Below are 14836 nucleotides of genomic sequence, written 5' to 3'. Positions count from 1 at the left end.
TTACAATAGTTGGCAGAACATTACTACGAGGCCGTGTATGAACGCTTTAGAAAGCAGCAACCGCCAAACTTTGATGGCGGATCTGACCTAATAGAAGCAGAAGAATGGCTTCGATCGGTGGAGTCCATAATAGAACACATGCGGCTGGGAAATGAAGATCGAGTCTCATGTGCTTCAAGCATGCTAAAGAAAAATGCCCGCATCTGGTAGGATATAGTGAAGCAGACTAGAGATTTGAACGTTATGACATGGGATGAGTTTATCCAAGTGTTCAACAAGAAGTATTATAGTCTTGCGATTCTAGCCACAAGGGTGGATGAATTCATTGCGCTTACTCAAGGTAATTTGACTAAGACAGAGTATGCCAGGAAGTTTGATAAGCTAGCTAAGTTCACGGAAGACATGGTACCCACTGAGACGATACTGTAACGCCTCGGTTACCCCAAGAATGTTACGGTGATCGGTGAACGGAGAATTAAACTCGCTACCCGAGTCATTTGGTTAAAAACGTTCTTCTAGGTATTATTAACAGGTTAAGGTGGAAAACCAATCAAAAGGAAATGATATATTTTATTTAAAACATAAAACTGTTCATGGGCCCATAAAAAAATTTACAAGTTATTTACAACTCAAAATGGTCATTACTGTTTAAATTTACAACCCGACGACCTAAGCGGCAAAAATAGGGTAAACCACCTAGTTCCTCTGAGAACTCCTTGGCCGTGGTGGTCAAGTGGTCGCATATGTACACAACACCACCTAAGCTATCCACTCAAGGCTGGGTGAGCTTTTCTTTCCCTTTACCTGCACCACATAGCACTCATGAGCCAAAGCCCAGCAAGAAAACACAATATAGCATGAATATAATATCAATAATAATCATAATAATCATTCAAGATTTCAGTCCAAAACAGATGAGTGACAGTTGAAAAGTCACTAAGGTGGGTTCCGTTCCCTCTAGCCATGTGACGATAGGGTCACATGGGCTTTACAAATAAGTGATCCTTTCGCTAGCTTATCAAGATAGGTTCTCGATGAACTAGTCACCAACATAACCTATCGCATGACCATAGAGTCATAACCATGGGATTGTGCTCCCTAGCCATGTGACAAGCAGTCACCTAGGACTTAGGCCCTGGCTCTGAGTAACTAGTCCTAGACTAGTCAAGTTCTTATAGGTTTCATCGACCTTAGGGTCGGTCCAGCGTTTATGCCCCTAGAGTCATTCAATGTTGATATCAATTAGATCTAATCTTTTTTCGGCCCTGCGTTCAGGACGCTTATGCCGTTTCTGACTCTCAGGTCAGTAATATGCGACCAGTGTCGTCCCTGACTGATCAGTGCCATACACAAGTAAGCAAGTTCTGCTAAGTATTTAATATGCAATCAATGTCCACATTTAACAAACAACATGCCTCAGCAACAATCATGCATGTCATATACACAGGGTGCAATTTTCTTACCTCTGATTCGATCACGAATGAATAAAAGAACGACCCTTGAGAATGATCAACCTTTAAGTCCTTTGGTGGTCACCTACTCATAACCAAATATGGGACACCATCAATAAAATGAGTAACAAAGGTTCTCGAACTAAGATCTAGCCTCCGGGACATCAATCCCCACTAATCCGGGTAGTAGGAACAATCCTGAGGCCTAAAACCAAGTTCCCGAGATCAAAACACTAAAATGGCCTCAAAACCCTGCCTGAATTGCGGTCCTAGAAGCTTGAGCCGCGGCCACCAGCCACACCAGGAGCAAGGGCTATGGCGCCTACTACCCAGTGTCGCGGTGCCCAGCATGCCCAAATGCCTCCACCAGCTTCTTCGAGCTTGGGCCACTGCCCCCACCGTGAAACCATCCATAACCTCGATTTTCTTCATTCTAAACCTTCCAAAAACATACCTAAACACTTCCAAATCCAAAAATCAAAGTTCCCAAACATCCTAATGATCCAAAATCATAAAATCCCATGGCTTAAACGAACGAAAAACTCAACGATTCACAAAATCCAATCGAAGCTTAGAAACTCTGAAAACTTAAAACTTAAAACTTAGAATACCTTTGATTGGGTTGTTTCTCATTAAATCCTTACGTCAAGAAGCTTCTAATCTTTCCTAGGATCGCTATGCCTCAATCCTCATTTGATTCCGACTTTTAGAACTTAAGATTCCTTCGAAATTTCCTTGAATGGTAAAAGGAACTAACGGGAAGAGAGAAAGTGTTTTCTAACGTACGGTTCTATCTGACAAGCTACTTCAAGCTTAAGTAACCTCAAATAAAACCTAATGCTTGGGGTCCCAAAAACACCCCCGGGGACATAATAGTCAAAACTTCCAGAATTTCCTCCCGATCTCAATAACTCCCAATTTATCATCAAATAAACATTCTCATTACTCAATATCCCAATAAATGACCTCGTTATGAAAAAAAACGCTAATCTGAAATATAAGACCGTCTCATGCCGAATAGCTCGAATATATCTCCATAATAATGGGATCTCATCCATAAATCACAATATGCACCGAAATACACAAATATGCCCTCAACGGGCCAAATTACCAACATACCCTAATAATCAAATGTGGACCCACATGCATGCATTTAACGTCATATTATAATATAATTCACATAAACATGCATATAATCATTTAATGGCATAATGAAACAATTATGGCCCTCCCGGCCTACTAGTCCAGCCATTAAATCGCATTAGGGATTTCAGGGCATTACAGATACGAACTCAAAGATTCATGAAGGGACTGAAACCTACGATAGCCCGTGACTTAAAGTTAATTCGGGGGATAACCACTTATGCGGAAACATTGGAGATAGCCTTGGAAGCTAAACAAGCAGAAGAAAGGATTTGGAAGGAAGGCACGCCCAATTATATGCGTCCCAAACGATAAGGGCAAGTTTGTAGTATATTGCGACGTGTCGAAGCAGGGACTTGGATGCGTTTTGATGAAAGACGAAAAAATGGTCGCATATGCCTCGAGACAACTAAAGGAGTACGATCAGCGGTACTAGACCCATGACCTAGAATTAGCAGCGGTGGTTTTCGCTCTAAAGATTTGGAGGCACTATCTATACAGAGAAAAGTATGAAATCTATATGGACCACAAAAGTCTAAAGTACTTCTTTACGCAGAAGGAGCTCAGTATGAGGCAATGGAGGTGGCTGGAGTTAGTGAATGACTATGATTGTGAGATCTTGTATCATCCGGGAAAGGCTAATGTCGTGGTAGACACACTTAGTAGGCAGAGTTATAGAAGCTTATCAATACTTAAGGGGATAGCTCAACGCTTACAAAATGATATTAAGAGGTCCCGAATTGAGTTAATAACTGGAAAACTAACTGACCTCACGATCAAGTCAACACTAATGGAGGAAATAAAGGAGAAACAACAAGAAGACGAGTTTCTTCTTAAGATGAAGGCAGCAATACAAAGTTCAGAGAATGTTAATTTCTCCTTGACAAAAGAAGGCATGCTACGATATAGGTACCAAGTATGTGTGCCAGAAAGTTGAGGATTAAGAGATAGTATTATGAAGGAAGCGCACACTACTCCGTATTCACTTCACCCAAGATCGACCAAGATGTACAAAGATGTCAAGACAATGTACTGGTGGTTGGGGATGAAGAAAGACATAGCAAAGTTTGTAGCAAAATGCCTTACCTATCAACAAGTTAAGGCTGAACATCAAAGACCCGCTGGAACTTTGCACCCATTAGAAATTCTCGAATGGAAATGGGAAGATATAGCTATGGACTTCGTGATAGGATTACCAAGGACCACCAAGTAGCATGATGTTGTTTGGGTGATAGTAGATAGATTGACAAAATTTTCTTACTTCTTGCCGGTAAGAACAGTTTATAACACTTAGCAATACGCAGAGCTTTATATGGCGGAGATAGTGAGATTACATGGAGTTCCAAGGACGATAGTCTCTGATAGAGGCTCAGTATTCACATCAAATTTCTAGGAAGGTCTACAGCGTGCAATGGGCACTAAAACTAAGTACGACATTTCACCCTCAAACCGATGGTCAGTCAGAACGTACCATACAAATATTAGAAGATATGCTGAGGGCATGTGCGTTAGACTTCTCAGGATCATGGAGCAAGTATCTTCCATTGATAGAATTCTCTTACAACAACAGTTATCAGGAAACAATAGGCATGGTACCTTATGAGATACTATATGGACGGAAATGTCGATCTTCGCTTCATTGGGATGAGGTCAGTGAAAGACAATATTTAGGACCTGAGTGTTAACCCAAGATATGTTTCCAAGAAGGGGGGTGAATTGGAAATTTAAACTAATTTCGTAAATTTAAAACTTAATATGCCAAATTATGCAATAAATCAAATTTATCAAGTAAAAGCAAATAATATGGCAAACAAATAGAAATAGCAAATAATCAAAATTGTAATGTAAAGAGTTGAAGGTTAAGAAATTGCAAACTCTCGAATTTTACAAGGTTCGGTAGAACTAAGCCACCTACGTCCTTGGTCTTCAAAGCTATGGACCTAGCTTTGAGTTCAACTATCGAGCCAAGTTAGCGGGCTTGACTAACCCTTACAACCGGGAATTTTTCACCAAGGTATTTCCAAACCTCTTACAATAGTTTTCCACCACCAAGGACTATCAACCTCTTTTTCGGATTGTTGAAGTGCCAATCTCACTCTAACCGGGTTGTTTACAAAACCGGTGCCAACCTCACCTCAATCTCAATATGGGAATGTGTTTGATATTACAAGCAAAAATCACTCTAGAAGTATGATAATACAATGAGAAACCTAGAGTGATTAGCAAGCACACTTAGAAGGAATAAATACAAATTTTGGCTCAAGTGTGTGAATATGTGTTTGGATGAGTTAAACTTTGAGAGCTCCTTGAAATCAATGGATTTGGTTTGGTATATGTAATAAATTCTTAGCCAACCTCTAACTTTGAGTGAAAAACGAGTTTATATAGAGTTTGGGAAAAAACTAGCCGTTTATAGCCGTTAGGGATTAATTTTTGAAGCTGTCTGCCGCGAACCGGAAGTCCGGATGGGGAACCGGAATTCCGGTTTGTAAGCAACCGGAATTCCGGTTGCCAATCCGGAATTCCGGATGGCAAACAGAGAGCAAAATCTGAATTATGCCTATTTTCCCGTTTTTCAATTCTTTATAACTTTTAGCTCGTTTATCCGATTTCAAAAATTCCAATTGCGTTACGACCATATCGGGATGTATTTTCTTAAAAGTGAATTTAGGATATTTATTTCTCATTTAAAAAAATCACCATTTTTTAGTACGTGAGTGAGCCAAATTTTATACTTATGACTTAAAGTATACTTGCAATCACTTTACAAGACTAAGAAATGAAATTAAACCTTTATCTTGAGTTTCTTGAGTCTTGAAGTCCATTTTGGGTCATTTCCGGAAAATTTGGTAAAATGACCATTTTGCCCTTGGTCATAAGTTTGACTTTGAAGTGCTAATTCACTTTGGTTTTTGCTACAAAATCAACAAATCATTAGTAACAAATAATAATCAAATATTTGTTAATCATCAAAACAAGGAGACTTAAGAGTTTGGGTCAACACTGAGGTTGTAAGAGAAGCAATTGAGGCAGTAGAAAAGATAAGACAACGAATGATTGTCGCTCAAAGTCGCCAGAAAAGCTATGCCGACGCTAAAAGGCGAACTGTTGACTTTTCAATAGGGGATCAAGTATTTCTCAAGGTTTCTCCGATGAAGGGGATTATGCATTTCAGAAAGAAAGGAAAGTTAAGCCCGAGGTGTATAGGTCCTTTTGAGATATTGGACAAAGTAGGGTATGTAGCATATCAGTTGGCGTTACTGCCATCATTAGCTGAAACGCATAATGTTTTTCATGTATCGATGTTAAGAGAATACATATTTGATCGATCCCATGTGCTCGATTACAAGGCTCTGGATTTCAAACAAGATTCCAGTTATGAAGAACAACCAGTACGCGTTCTAGAGCGGGGAACTAAAGAGTTAAGGTCCAAAAGTGTCCTTATGGTTAAAATCTTGTGGACCAATAGCACAGAAAGAGAGGCAACATGGGAATTGGAGTATTATATGAGGAGAGATATCCCGAGATTTTTGTAGGTAAATTTCGAGGGCAAAATTCTTTTAAGTAGGGGGGAATTGTAGCGTCTCAAAATTTTACTTAGCTAGATAGCAGTAGTAGTAGCTTAGTATTTTAGTTTTCGTGGTTATTGGTTCAAGCGGGGATTTAGTTGGAAACTCGTAGAGATAGTTATGAATATTATAAGTTTAGTCTATAGTTTAGAAATATTCATTTTAACATAAGGTTTGATTAATATAGCTGGTCCTAGAAATATTATTTTTATAACCTAAGGTTTAGATAGAATAATTAAGAACGTGACGCTTTTCACATGTATGTTTATTAAGGATTTAAGCATTTTAGATTAATAAATTAATAATGGATAGATCTAGAAGGTTTGGAATCTTCCAGCAGCCATTAGGATCATATTTTACTCAGTCAAAGTGTTTTAATAAACAAATTCAAGTGTACTGAAAGTGTGCAAAAACGTGTTTGAAATATCAGCGTATGCCGATATATCGCCTATGTTTGATACGGAAAACACGTCGACTTCGCACGAATGAAACCACAGAAGCTCGGGGAATAGGTAGGGGCGATATATCGCCTAGGGTGGCGATATATCAACTCCAGTAGCCATTTTTGAATTTTCATGAAACCTGAACTAGAAACAACCCTCAACAACTTTGACTTGTTCCTGAACGTTTTTGACTGAGTTCTGGGCATCTGTTGAACAGATAATTCAAATTTATTCAATTATTATTCATTTATTTATTCATTGAAAATGGGAGTTAGTTTGACTCCTTGAACTCTATAAATAGAACCATTCACTCAGCCATTCTCTTCATCATTCAAGAACATTTCAGAGCCTCCAAGCTGCTAAATTCGCTCTAGAGAGAAACACTAGGGTTTTGGGGTTAAAAGCTTTTAAATATAAAGCTTTTCTAAATACTTGGGAAGTAAGCTTTTGTGTGATTTCGGTGTTTGAGGTATAGATCGAAGCTCAGGCTAAGATATGACCTATGGTTTTGTGATGTGATATGATTAGTATAAATAAGTTTTTGTTATGACTCTTGTGTAATTTAGGATATGTTGATTATATGACTAACTCTTGTTTGTATTTTCCTTACTGGGCTTAGAAGCTCACCCCTTATGATGTTGTTATTTTAGGAAATTGATGATAGAAAGGTCGATGGCGAGTGGGACCTAGGAGCTTCGTGATGTACTCATGGGGACCATATAGTCGAGGAAGGTCAAGCAGGCCTATTTATTTATTTTTATTAAAGAGTGTCTTCTTTTAAAGTTTTATTAAAATGTTGCTCATTTTAAAGACAATTATTTTATTTTTTGTAAAACCATAGATCTATATATTTATTTTCAAGTTCTTATTCAATAAAAGAGCAATATTTATGATTATGACCCAACGCTGTGTTCTCGATAATTTATGAGAAATTAGTGCGTTACAGTATTGGATCTTTTGATTCACTTGTTAAGGTCCCTTAGAATAATGAGACTAATGATTTTCGCTTTGGAGATTCAATATCATGGATGGCTAGGAACATGAATTACAATATTGGAATTCATGCTTTCCTAACGGATCGAATATTGATTCCCTTAAGGGTTGATTCTGGAATTGAATGGTTATTCAACTCAAATCTATAATTAGATTATAGATTAATTAATCTTAGTGATAATGGTACTTAAGGATCAAGAGGTAATTAGAAGGGTAAAACGGTAATTTTGACCAGCTCTAATTAACGAACCAATAATGGAGGACAAAACTACATATATTGATTATATCAATGGACTACTAGAGAAAAATTTGTAAATATAATTCTATAAATACTTAGAGTGCAGTTACATATTTATAGTGGAGTAATCATGGAATTAATAAATAAGATTATTAGATTAAAGAATTTAATTAATAATCTGATTTATTGGACCTTCGTATTATAGGTCCATGGCCCCCAGATCACATCTGTCCTACATTGTCAAGGGTAAGGAAGTCAAAAGAAAGATTTGTAAAGATTAATGACTAAATTCCAAAAGAATTAGTTTTCTAGGGCAAGGAAATAATTATGTGATAATTATGGGTAATTGATTAATTGTGAACTAATTAATTATTTAACTATATAGTTTTTATTTTGAAAAACTATAGGTTAAAAATTAATATTAATCTTGTTTGGATTAATATAAAGAGAGTGAATAATAAATATCTTACTTATAATGTGATATTTATTTAATTTAAAACTGATATTTTAAGATAAAGTTAATTTTGAATTAACTGATATTTATACTGAGATAAATATATTGTCTTAAAACTTGATTAAATAAACAAATTAGAAAATTAGGAAAACCCTAATAAGGCTGTGCGACACAGTGTGTGGCACCTAACTCAGGGATAATTATCCCTGAGATTTGAATTTTGAATTTCAAATAAGTTTGTTTAATCAGTTATTCAATTATTCTCTTTTAAATATGATTTAAATAAACAATTAAATGAAAAATCTAATCAGTTTTAATTTGAATTATATTTTTATTAAATTAAGATTATTTAATTAGATTAAATTTCTCTATAAATTTGATAGTACGTGACTTTAAAAAAAAGGCTTGATAATTATTTTTTTGAAAAATAAAAATATAGACTCTCTCTCTCTCTCTCAAGCGATAGTTTTCTCTAAACTTGAAAACTATTCTAAACCTTCTCTTTGTCAAAACTCTCTAGATCTTATGTGTGGAGTACATCTAGGGAGTCACATAAATCAACATTTTGAATCCTACATGCCCACACACATTCTTGTGTGTTTGAGGATTGGTCTGGAAGATCAGGGTGTGAGATCTCAGAACACTGGATAGGAAGATCGTTGATTTATACAAAAAGACTCAATGACACTTGATAGGCTACAAGAGGTAATCCCTGATCTATTTGTATATGATTTAATATTTATATATGTGTATGATCCTGGCTAGTATTAATATTTCTTTAAAATTGATCCATATATTCCGCTGCGTACCTTTGATTTGATCTTTTAATACAAACATGTAGTGAGGTCTTTGATAGTGCCCTACATCTATGCATTTGTGTGATTCAATGCCTTGAACTTCTTAGCCATAAATGACCATTGGTCAAACATCTGCTCATATGCAACTTTCCTATCTACACCATAAGAATCTGAGTTAACAAAGTCTGCATCCTCCTTAGATGTGTCAGAGCGGGTACGTTTTGCAAGAAACACCACCATTTTCTTTTCTTGATCAGAATAATCATTGCTGCTATCATATTTGTCCTAATCAATATCACTCCAAGTTACTCCAAGAGCCTTTTTCTTGTTTAGTGTGTTAGCACATTCAGAATGTATATGACCAAATCAATCACATTTATGACATTGAATGCCCGAGTCTTTTTGTCCAATGATTGTGATTGCTTGTTAGTGATAGAAGTGAACTTTTTGATGGAATTGTCTTGCCTCCATAGTGTTTCTTGTTAAAATTATTTTGCAAGAACTTGGCATAATTCTTGGTCAAGAGAGCACATGTATCATCTGCTAGGCTATCAGACAGATCTGCCACTTTAGTTTGCTATTCTTTGTGAGCAAAAGCAAGATTTGTGCTGGGCTTTGCATTCTCTTTTTTTAGCTGCTTCTTCCTCTTACTCCATCTTTTCAAAGTCAACTCATAATTTTGCAAGGATCCAATTAATTTGCCAAGATCTAGATCTTCAATTTCATGCACTTTTTCAATTGATGTGACTTTGGCCTTGAACCTTCTTCGACGAACACCAAGAACTTTGCAAACTAGCTTGGCATTAGAGTAAGTCTCACCGAAAGCATAAGACTCATTAGATATGTCACACAATTTTGCATGGAATTCATCTATTGATTCGTCCTCATCCATTGTGAGATTTTTGAAGGCCTTATCAAGAGTACGAAGTCTGGACTTCTTGACAGCATCGGTACCCTCATTCTTGACTTTGAGTTTTTCCCAAGCTTCATTGGCAATCTCACAATTTGCAATGACCTTGAGTTGATTTGTGGAGACTGCATTAAAGAGAGCATGCAAGGCCTTTGAGTTGAAGTTTGCCTTCTCAATTTCAGTACCTGTCCACTCTTTCATTGCTTTGAATTTTTCGACATCACCTTCATTGACAGTGGGAGGATTCCATCCATCAGCAACAGCCATCCACACATGCTCATCTACTGTCCTGAGGAATGCTCTCATTTTTGTCTTCCAATAGGGGCAGTTGGCTCCTTCAAGCATAGGAGGTCTTGTGGATCTCAGAGATGGTTAGATGAAACAAGAAAGCAAGAAACCAGAACACAAATAGATGGAGATCAAGAACAAATTCAATAGATAATATAAAGCAAGTAACTGCGAAAATACCCTACGGATCTATAATTTTATATCGTATAGTTCTCATACCAATTTGAAAAGTTACTTTTAAAGTCTATGAACTTTAAGATTGATTCAAACAAGTGAACAATGAATAAGAACTTAGAAAGTAAAGAACATAAGGGAATTTTTACAAGGTTCGCTCCTTGGGTCACAAAGACCAGGGAAAAATACTTTCACTATAGCAAATTTTATTCTTTACAAATTACAAAATCAACATACTAATTTGCTAAAGAACATATGTAACTCATAGCAAGATTTACAATCACCCTTTATTGAGTCTCCCACTCAATATTGTAAGCTTCTAAATCCCTTAGAAATAGTGTTGAAATCCCTTCAATACTTTTTCTCTGAAATCCCTTCAAAAATTCTAGAACAGATCCTTCTGTTCTTCACCTTCAAGAATGTTCAATCAAGCTCAAAGAAAAAGCTTCAAACCCAAACCAAAATCCAGTAACAAAAGATTAGGGAGAAAACTAACAAAACTCTATGTAACAATAAATTGGTTGCCTATCCAAGACCCAGAACTAACTGTACACATATCCAGAATTGTACACATATCCAGCACACTAAGCCTAACAGCACCAACAACCTCTAAACGAAATTAGTTAAACACTAACTAAAAAAACTAATCCCATGTGACAATTGAAACCACGAAAATCTTCATATGCAACCAAATACACAACACAAATGCATTCAGGACCATGATTTGCCAAATAATAACACATGTAGTAGAACATGGTTATTACAATAAATTTATTTATGTATATAGGAACTCATCTCTCAGTCCCACCCATATATATTTCATAATTCTATTATTAATATTTAACAACGACTACAAGTCTACAAACAAGCAAGAGCCCACCACATTATTGATCCAATTCTAAGACATCATATATGTTGTAATTATTTATATATACTTGATGATAATTAATATATATCACAAGTAATAAATTAATAATTAATGGTCTAGAGTTTGACATCGTTGCAATTTCAGAACCGTTCGATCATGGACGAAGTTGTCTTCAGATGACGTCTATGAAAAGGCATTTGCTTTCATGTTCTACATGTACAGAGTCTGATATATTTATAAACGAGATACAACCAACCTGACAAGTTTCTTAATATTATTTATAAAATTTATTAATTATTTTTTATTAAATTTATATCATTATCATATAAATTTTAAATAAATAAAAAATATTATATAAAAAAAATAATATAAACATATATATTAAAAAAAAATTGTTTATGACTTTTAAAAATATATATTTAAATGATAGCCTATTTTAAAATATAAATGATAATTTTTTTAATAAAAAATAAAATTATATATTATATATTATTGTTATAATGATAATTTATAATATTTAAATTTATATTAATATAAGTCTTAAATATCTAGTTTTTTTATTGAATATTATTATAAAATAATATTTTATAATAAATGAATTCATATTAATATAATTAGTAAAAAATTAGAATTATATATTATTATCATAATAATATATTATAATATTTGAATTTATATTAATATAATTATTAAATATTTATTCTTATATTATATATTATATTATAACATTTGAATTTATATTAAATGATTAAATATGTTGTTTTTTTATTAAATATTATTATAATAATGATATTTTATTATATTTGAATTTATAGTAATATAATTTATAAATATCTATTTTTAATTAGTTTTAAAAAATGTATTATGTTAAATATTTAAAATATTTCATTAAAGTTAAAAAAAAAAAGGTTGAAACCAATAATTTCGATTATTTATATATATATTGATTATGTACTTTTGAAAATATTAAGGTTTAGTAATATTAAACTATTAATAATTACTGATCAGATTAATTGTGCAAAGCTTACAAGTATGAGATTTTTATTGCTAGGTTAAAAAGAAGAAAATATATATTACTACTGGCTTGGTGGGTGCAAGTGATTTGATAAACACGCACATGAAAATAAGCTATATACATATATGTATATATACATAAATATAAATATATATGAAGGACGAAAAACATATGTAAAAGAACATCTAGTGCATGTAAAAGACAAACACAAGGCATACATATATTACATAAACACCTAGCTAGCTATATATAATTATAAAAAGAAAAGATGTGAGGGAATAAATAAAGTTATACATACAAATAGATAATCCATGCAAATGTGTATTCGTCATACTCAAAATTAAGCCTATATATATTTATATATGTATTTAGTAGTAGGATAGTACTATGATCGTTCTGTGAAGAGAAAGAAGAGATGCATGCATCTTTGTCATGTGAGATTGCCCAAGGTATATATATATATATAGTAGTAGTACTGTTTCGACTTTAAAGTCTGTACTCTAGGAAGTACAAACATGTTAGAACATGCATATAATCATATGTTTTTACGAATAATAATTCTTATTGTAGGACAAACAAAACATTATAAATCGTATATATATATTATTGATGGATAATAGTTTTCGACCAAAAAAATGAGGCCCCTGCCGTTCATGATCGCAAGTCAGAAGAAAAATCTACCCTTATCCCAACATTGAGATCTAATTTGTCCACTTTTGTTAGCACAAATATTGACAATAGTAACACTCTGCTGGCACCTATATAGTTACATTTTTCTTGCTTGTTCTATTAATTAAAATAGGTTTCCTGTTCAGAAACATGCATATGGTCCTATATAACCACCATAATTAATATTATAATTAAGTACTTAATTAGCTTATGTGTTATTATATATAGTTAATCTGAGAATGCCTTGTGTTTTATTGAGCTGGCCAATGAAGTTAAATATCCCAAACTTGGATAATTTATACACATAATATTATTATGCATTGAATTTGGAAAGTGGGATAAGAATAATCCAGAGTGTTTCCATGAGATGGGTGGTGATGAAAGGTGGTGGGTTTATTAGGAGAGGCTGTGGAGGTGTGTGTGTATACATATATATGTGTGGTGATGAAGAAGAAGAAGAATATCATGTGGATGCATGTGCATGAACATGCCCAAAGCAATAAGCAAAACCCTTTCCAACACGTGGCACCATCTCATTCATTCATCCCCATTCTCTCGGAGGGCCTCCTTCCATGATATTGTATATGTTTAATTTGTGGTCCCAACAAACCCTTTTGCTTTTTCTTTTGAATAATAATTAATCTCTTGTGTTATCCTTTATGAGTTATAACATTATAGTAGACATGTATATATATATATGGCTAGCCCTCCAAGGGCCATTATATATATATATTCCCTCCCCATAATTCCTGCTATAGCTTTCCTGAGAATATATAAAAGCTCTTCAAGCTCATTCATATATTTTCTCATTGAGAAGTAAATTAACACCTTATTAATTAATATGGGAGCTTCTGATCAATGTGGTGTGGTTCGAGAAAGTCATCATGACGAGGAGGTGGAGGAACAGAACAAGGCAGTGGTAGAAGGGATGATGAAACGACATGTCGTTTCCCGGAGAAGAACAACAAGCAGTAGTAGAAGTAGTGTAGTACATATCCAGAATAATAATAGGATTTTGAATAAGAGAAAAGGGTCTTCATCAGCAGGAGGTGGTGGGATCATTAGAAAGGTCAAAACCCTTAAGAGGATTGTGCCAAATGGCAGAGAATCAGAAGGGTTGGATGGGCTTTTCAGAGAGACCGCTGACTATATTTTGACTCTGCAAATGAGAGTTAGAGTCATGCAGATTATGGTTAATGTATTATCATCATCATCATCCTCAGAACCAGCTGGTAGTTCTTGTGATGATAATAATAATGATGATCGTGAGGAGTGACTTGCTGTATAGTACTACTGCTATCCCTTTTCTCTCTGTAAAGCTGATCTTGCATATTATTATTTTTATTTATTTATTTCTTTTACTTATTAAATATTTTGGTTTTATATGGCGGTTTGGGTAATGAACGATCGTGATTGATGATAGTCATATATATAGTAATATAGAAGGTTGTTTGTGGAATTAATTAAGTTGTCCGAATTATATATATTATTGATATCATGATGTATTTCTAGAGAGTTCACACCTTAAATATTATTAATTATTATTATTGATGATTTTATTGCGTGGATATTATATGTATGTGGCTATTACAGTGTTGAGTTTACAACTTATTGGTTTATCGAAAATATAAAAAATTCTTACCGGTAATTTTTTTTGTCATATATATTATTGAAGTAGTACTACTCATATATCTAGCCCCTCCGTATAAATTACCATTTTATGTATTAATCAAGTTAACAATAATGTCCTTTTTTTTTTAAAAAAAAAAAATCATTATTTTGTTGTTATACACGCGGCCAGCTATGCATAAATGCATTTATATA

At 34.1% G+C, this 14836-nt stretch overlaps 1 protein-coding gene across 1 annotated transcript; it reads left to right on the top strand.

Moving 5' to 3' along the window:
* Positions 1 to 13760: 13760 nt before the first annotated feature.
* Positions 13761 to 14448, top strand: LOC133820843 (transcription factor UPBEAT1). Its single transcript, XM_062253463.1, has one exon. It carries the CDS (start codon positions 13854 to 13856, stop codon positions 14286 to 14288), a length of 435 nt encoding a protein of 144 aa, XP_062109447.1. The 5' UTR covers positions 13761 to 13853; the 3' UTR covers positions 14289 to 14448.
* Positions 14449 to 14836: the final 388 nt, after the last annotated feature.

Source organism: Humulus lupulus, chromosome 1 (assembly GCF_963169125.1).
Source record: "Humulus lupulus chromosome 1, drHumLupu1.1, whole genome shotgun sequence".
Classification (NCBI taxonomy): Eukaryota; Viridiplantae; Streptophyta; class Magnoliopsida; order Rosales; family Cannabaceae; genus Humulus; species Humulus lupulus.
This window is presented reverse-complemented; position numbering and strand designations above follow the sequence as displayed.

What these genes read in the sequence shown, in the direction of transcription:
- LOC133820843 (XM_062253463.1), top strand. Translation starts at nt 13,854, where the DNA reads ATGGGAGCTTCTGATCAATGTGGTGTGGTTCGAGAAAGTCATCATGAC.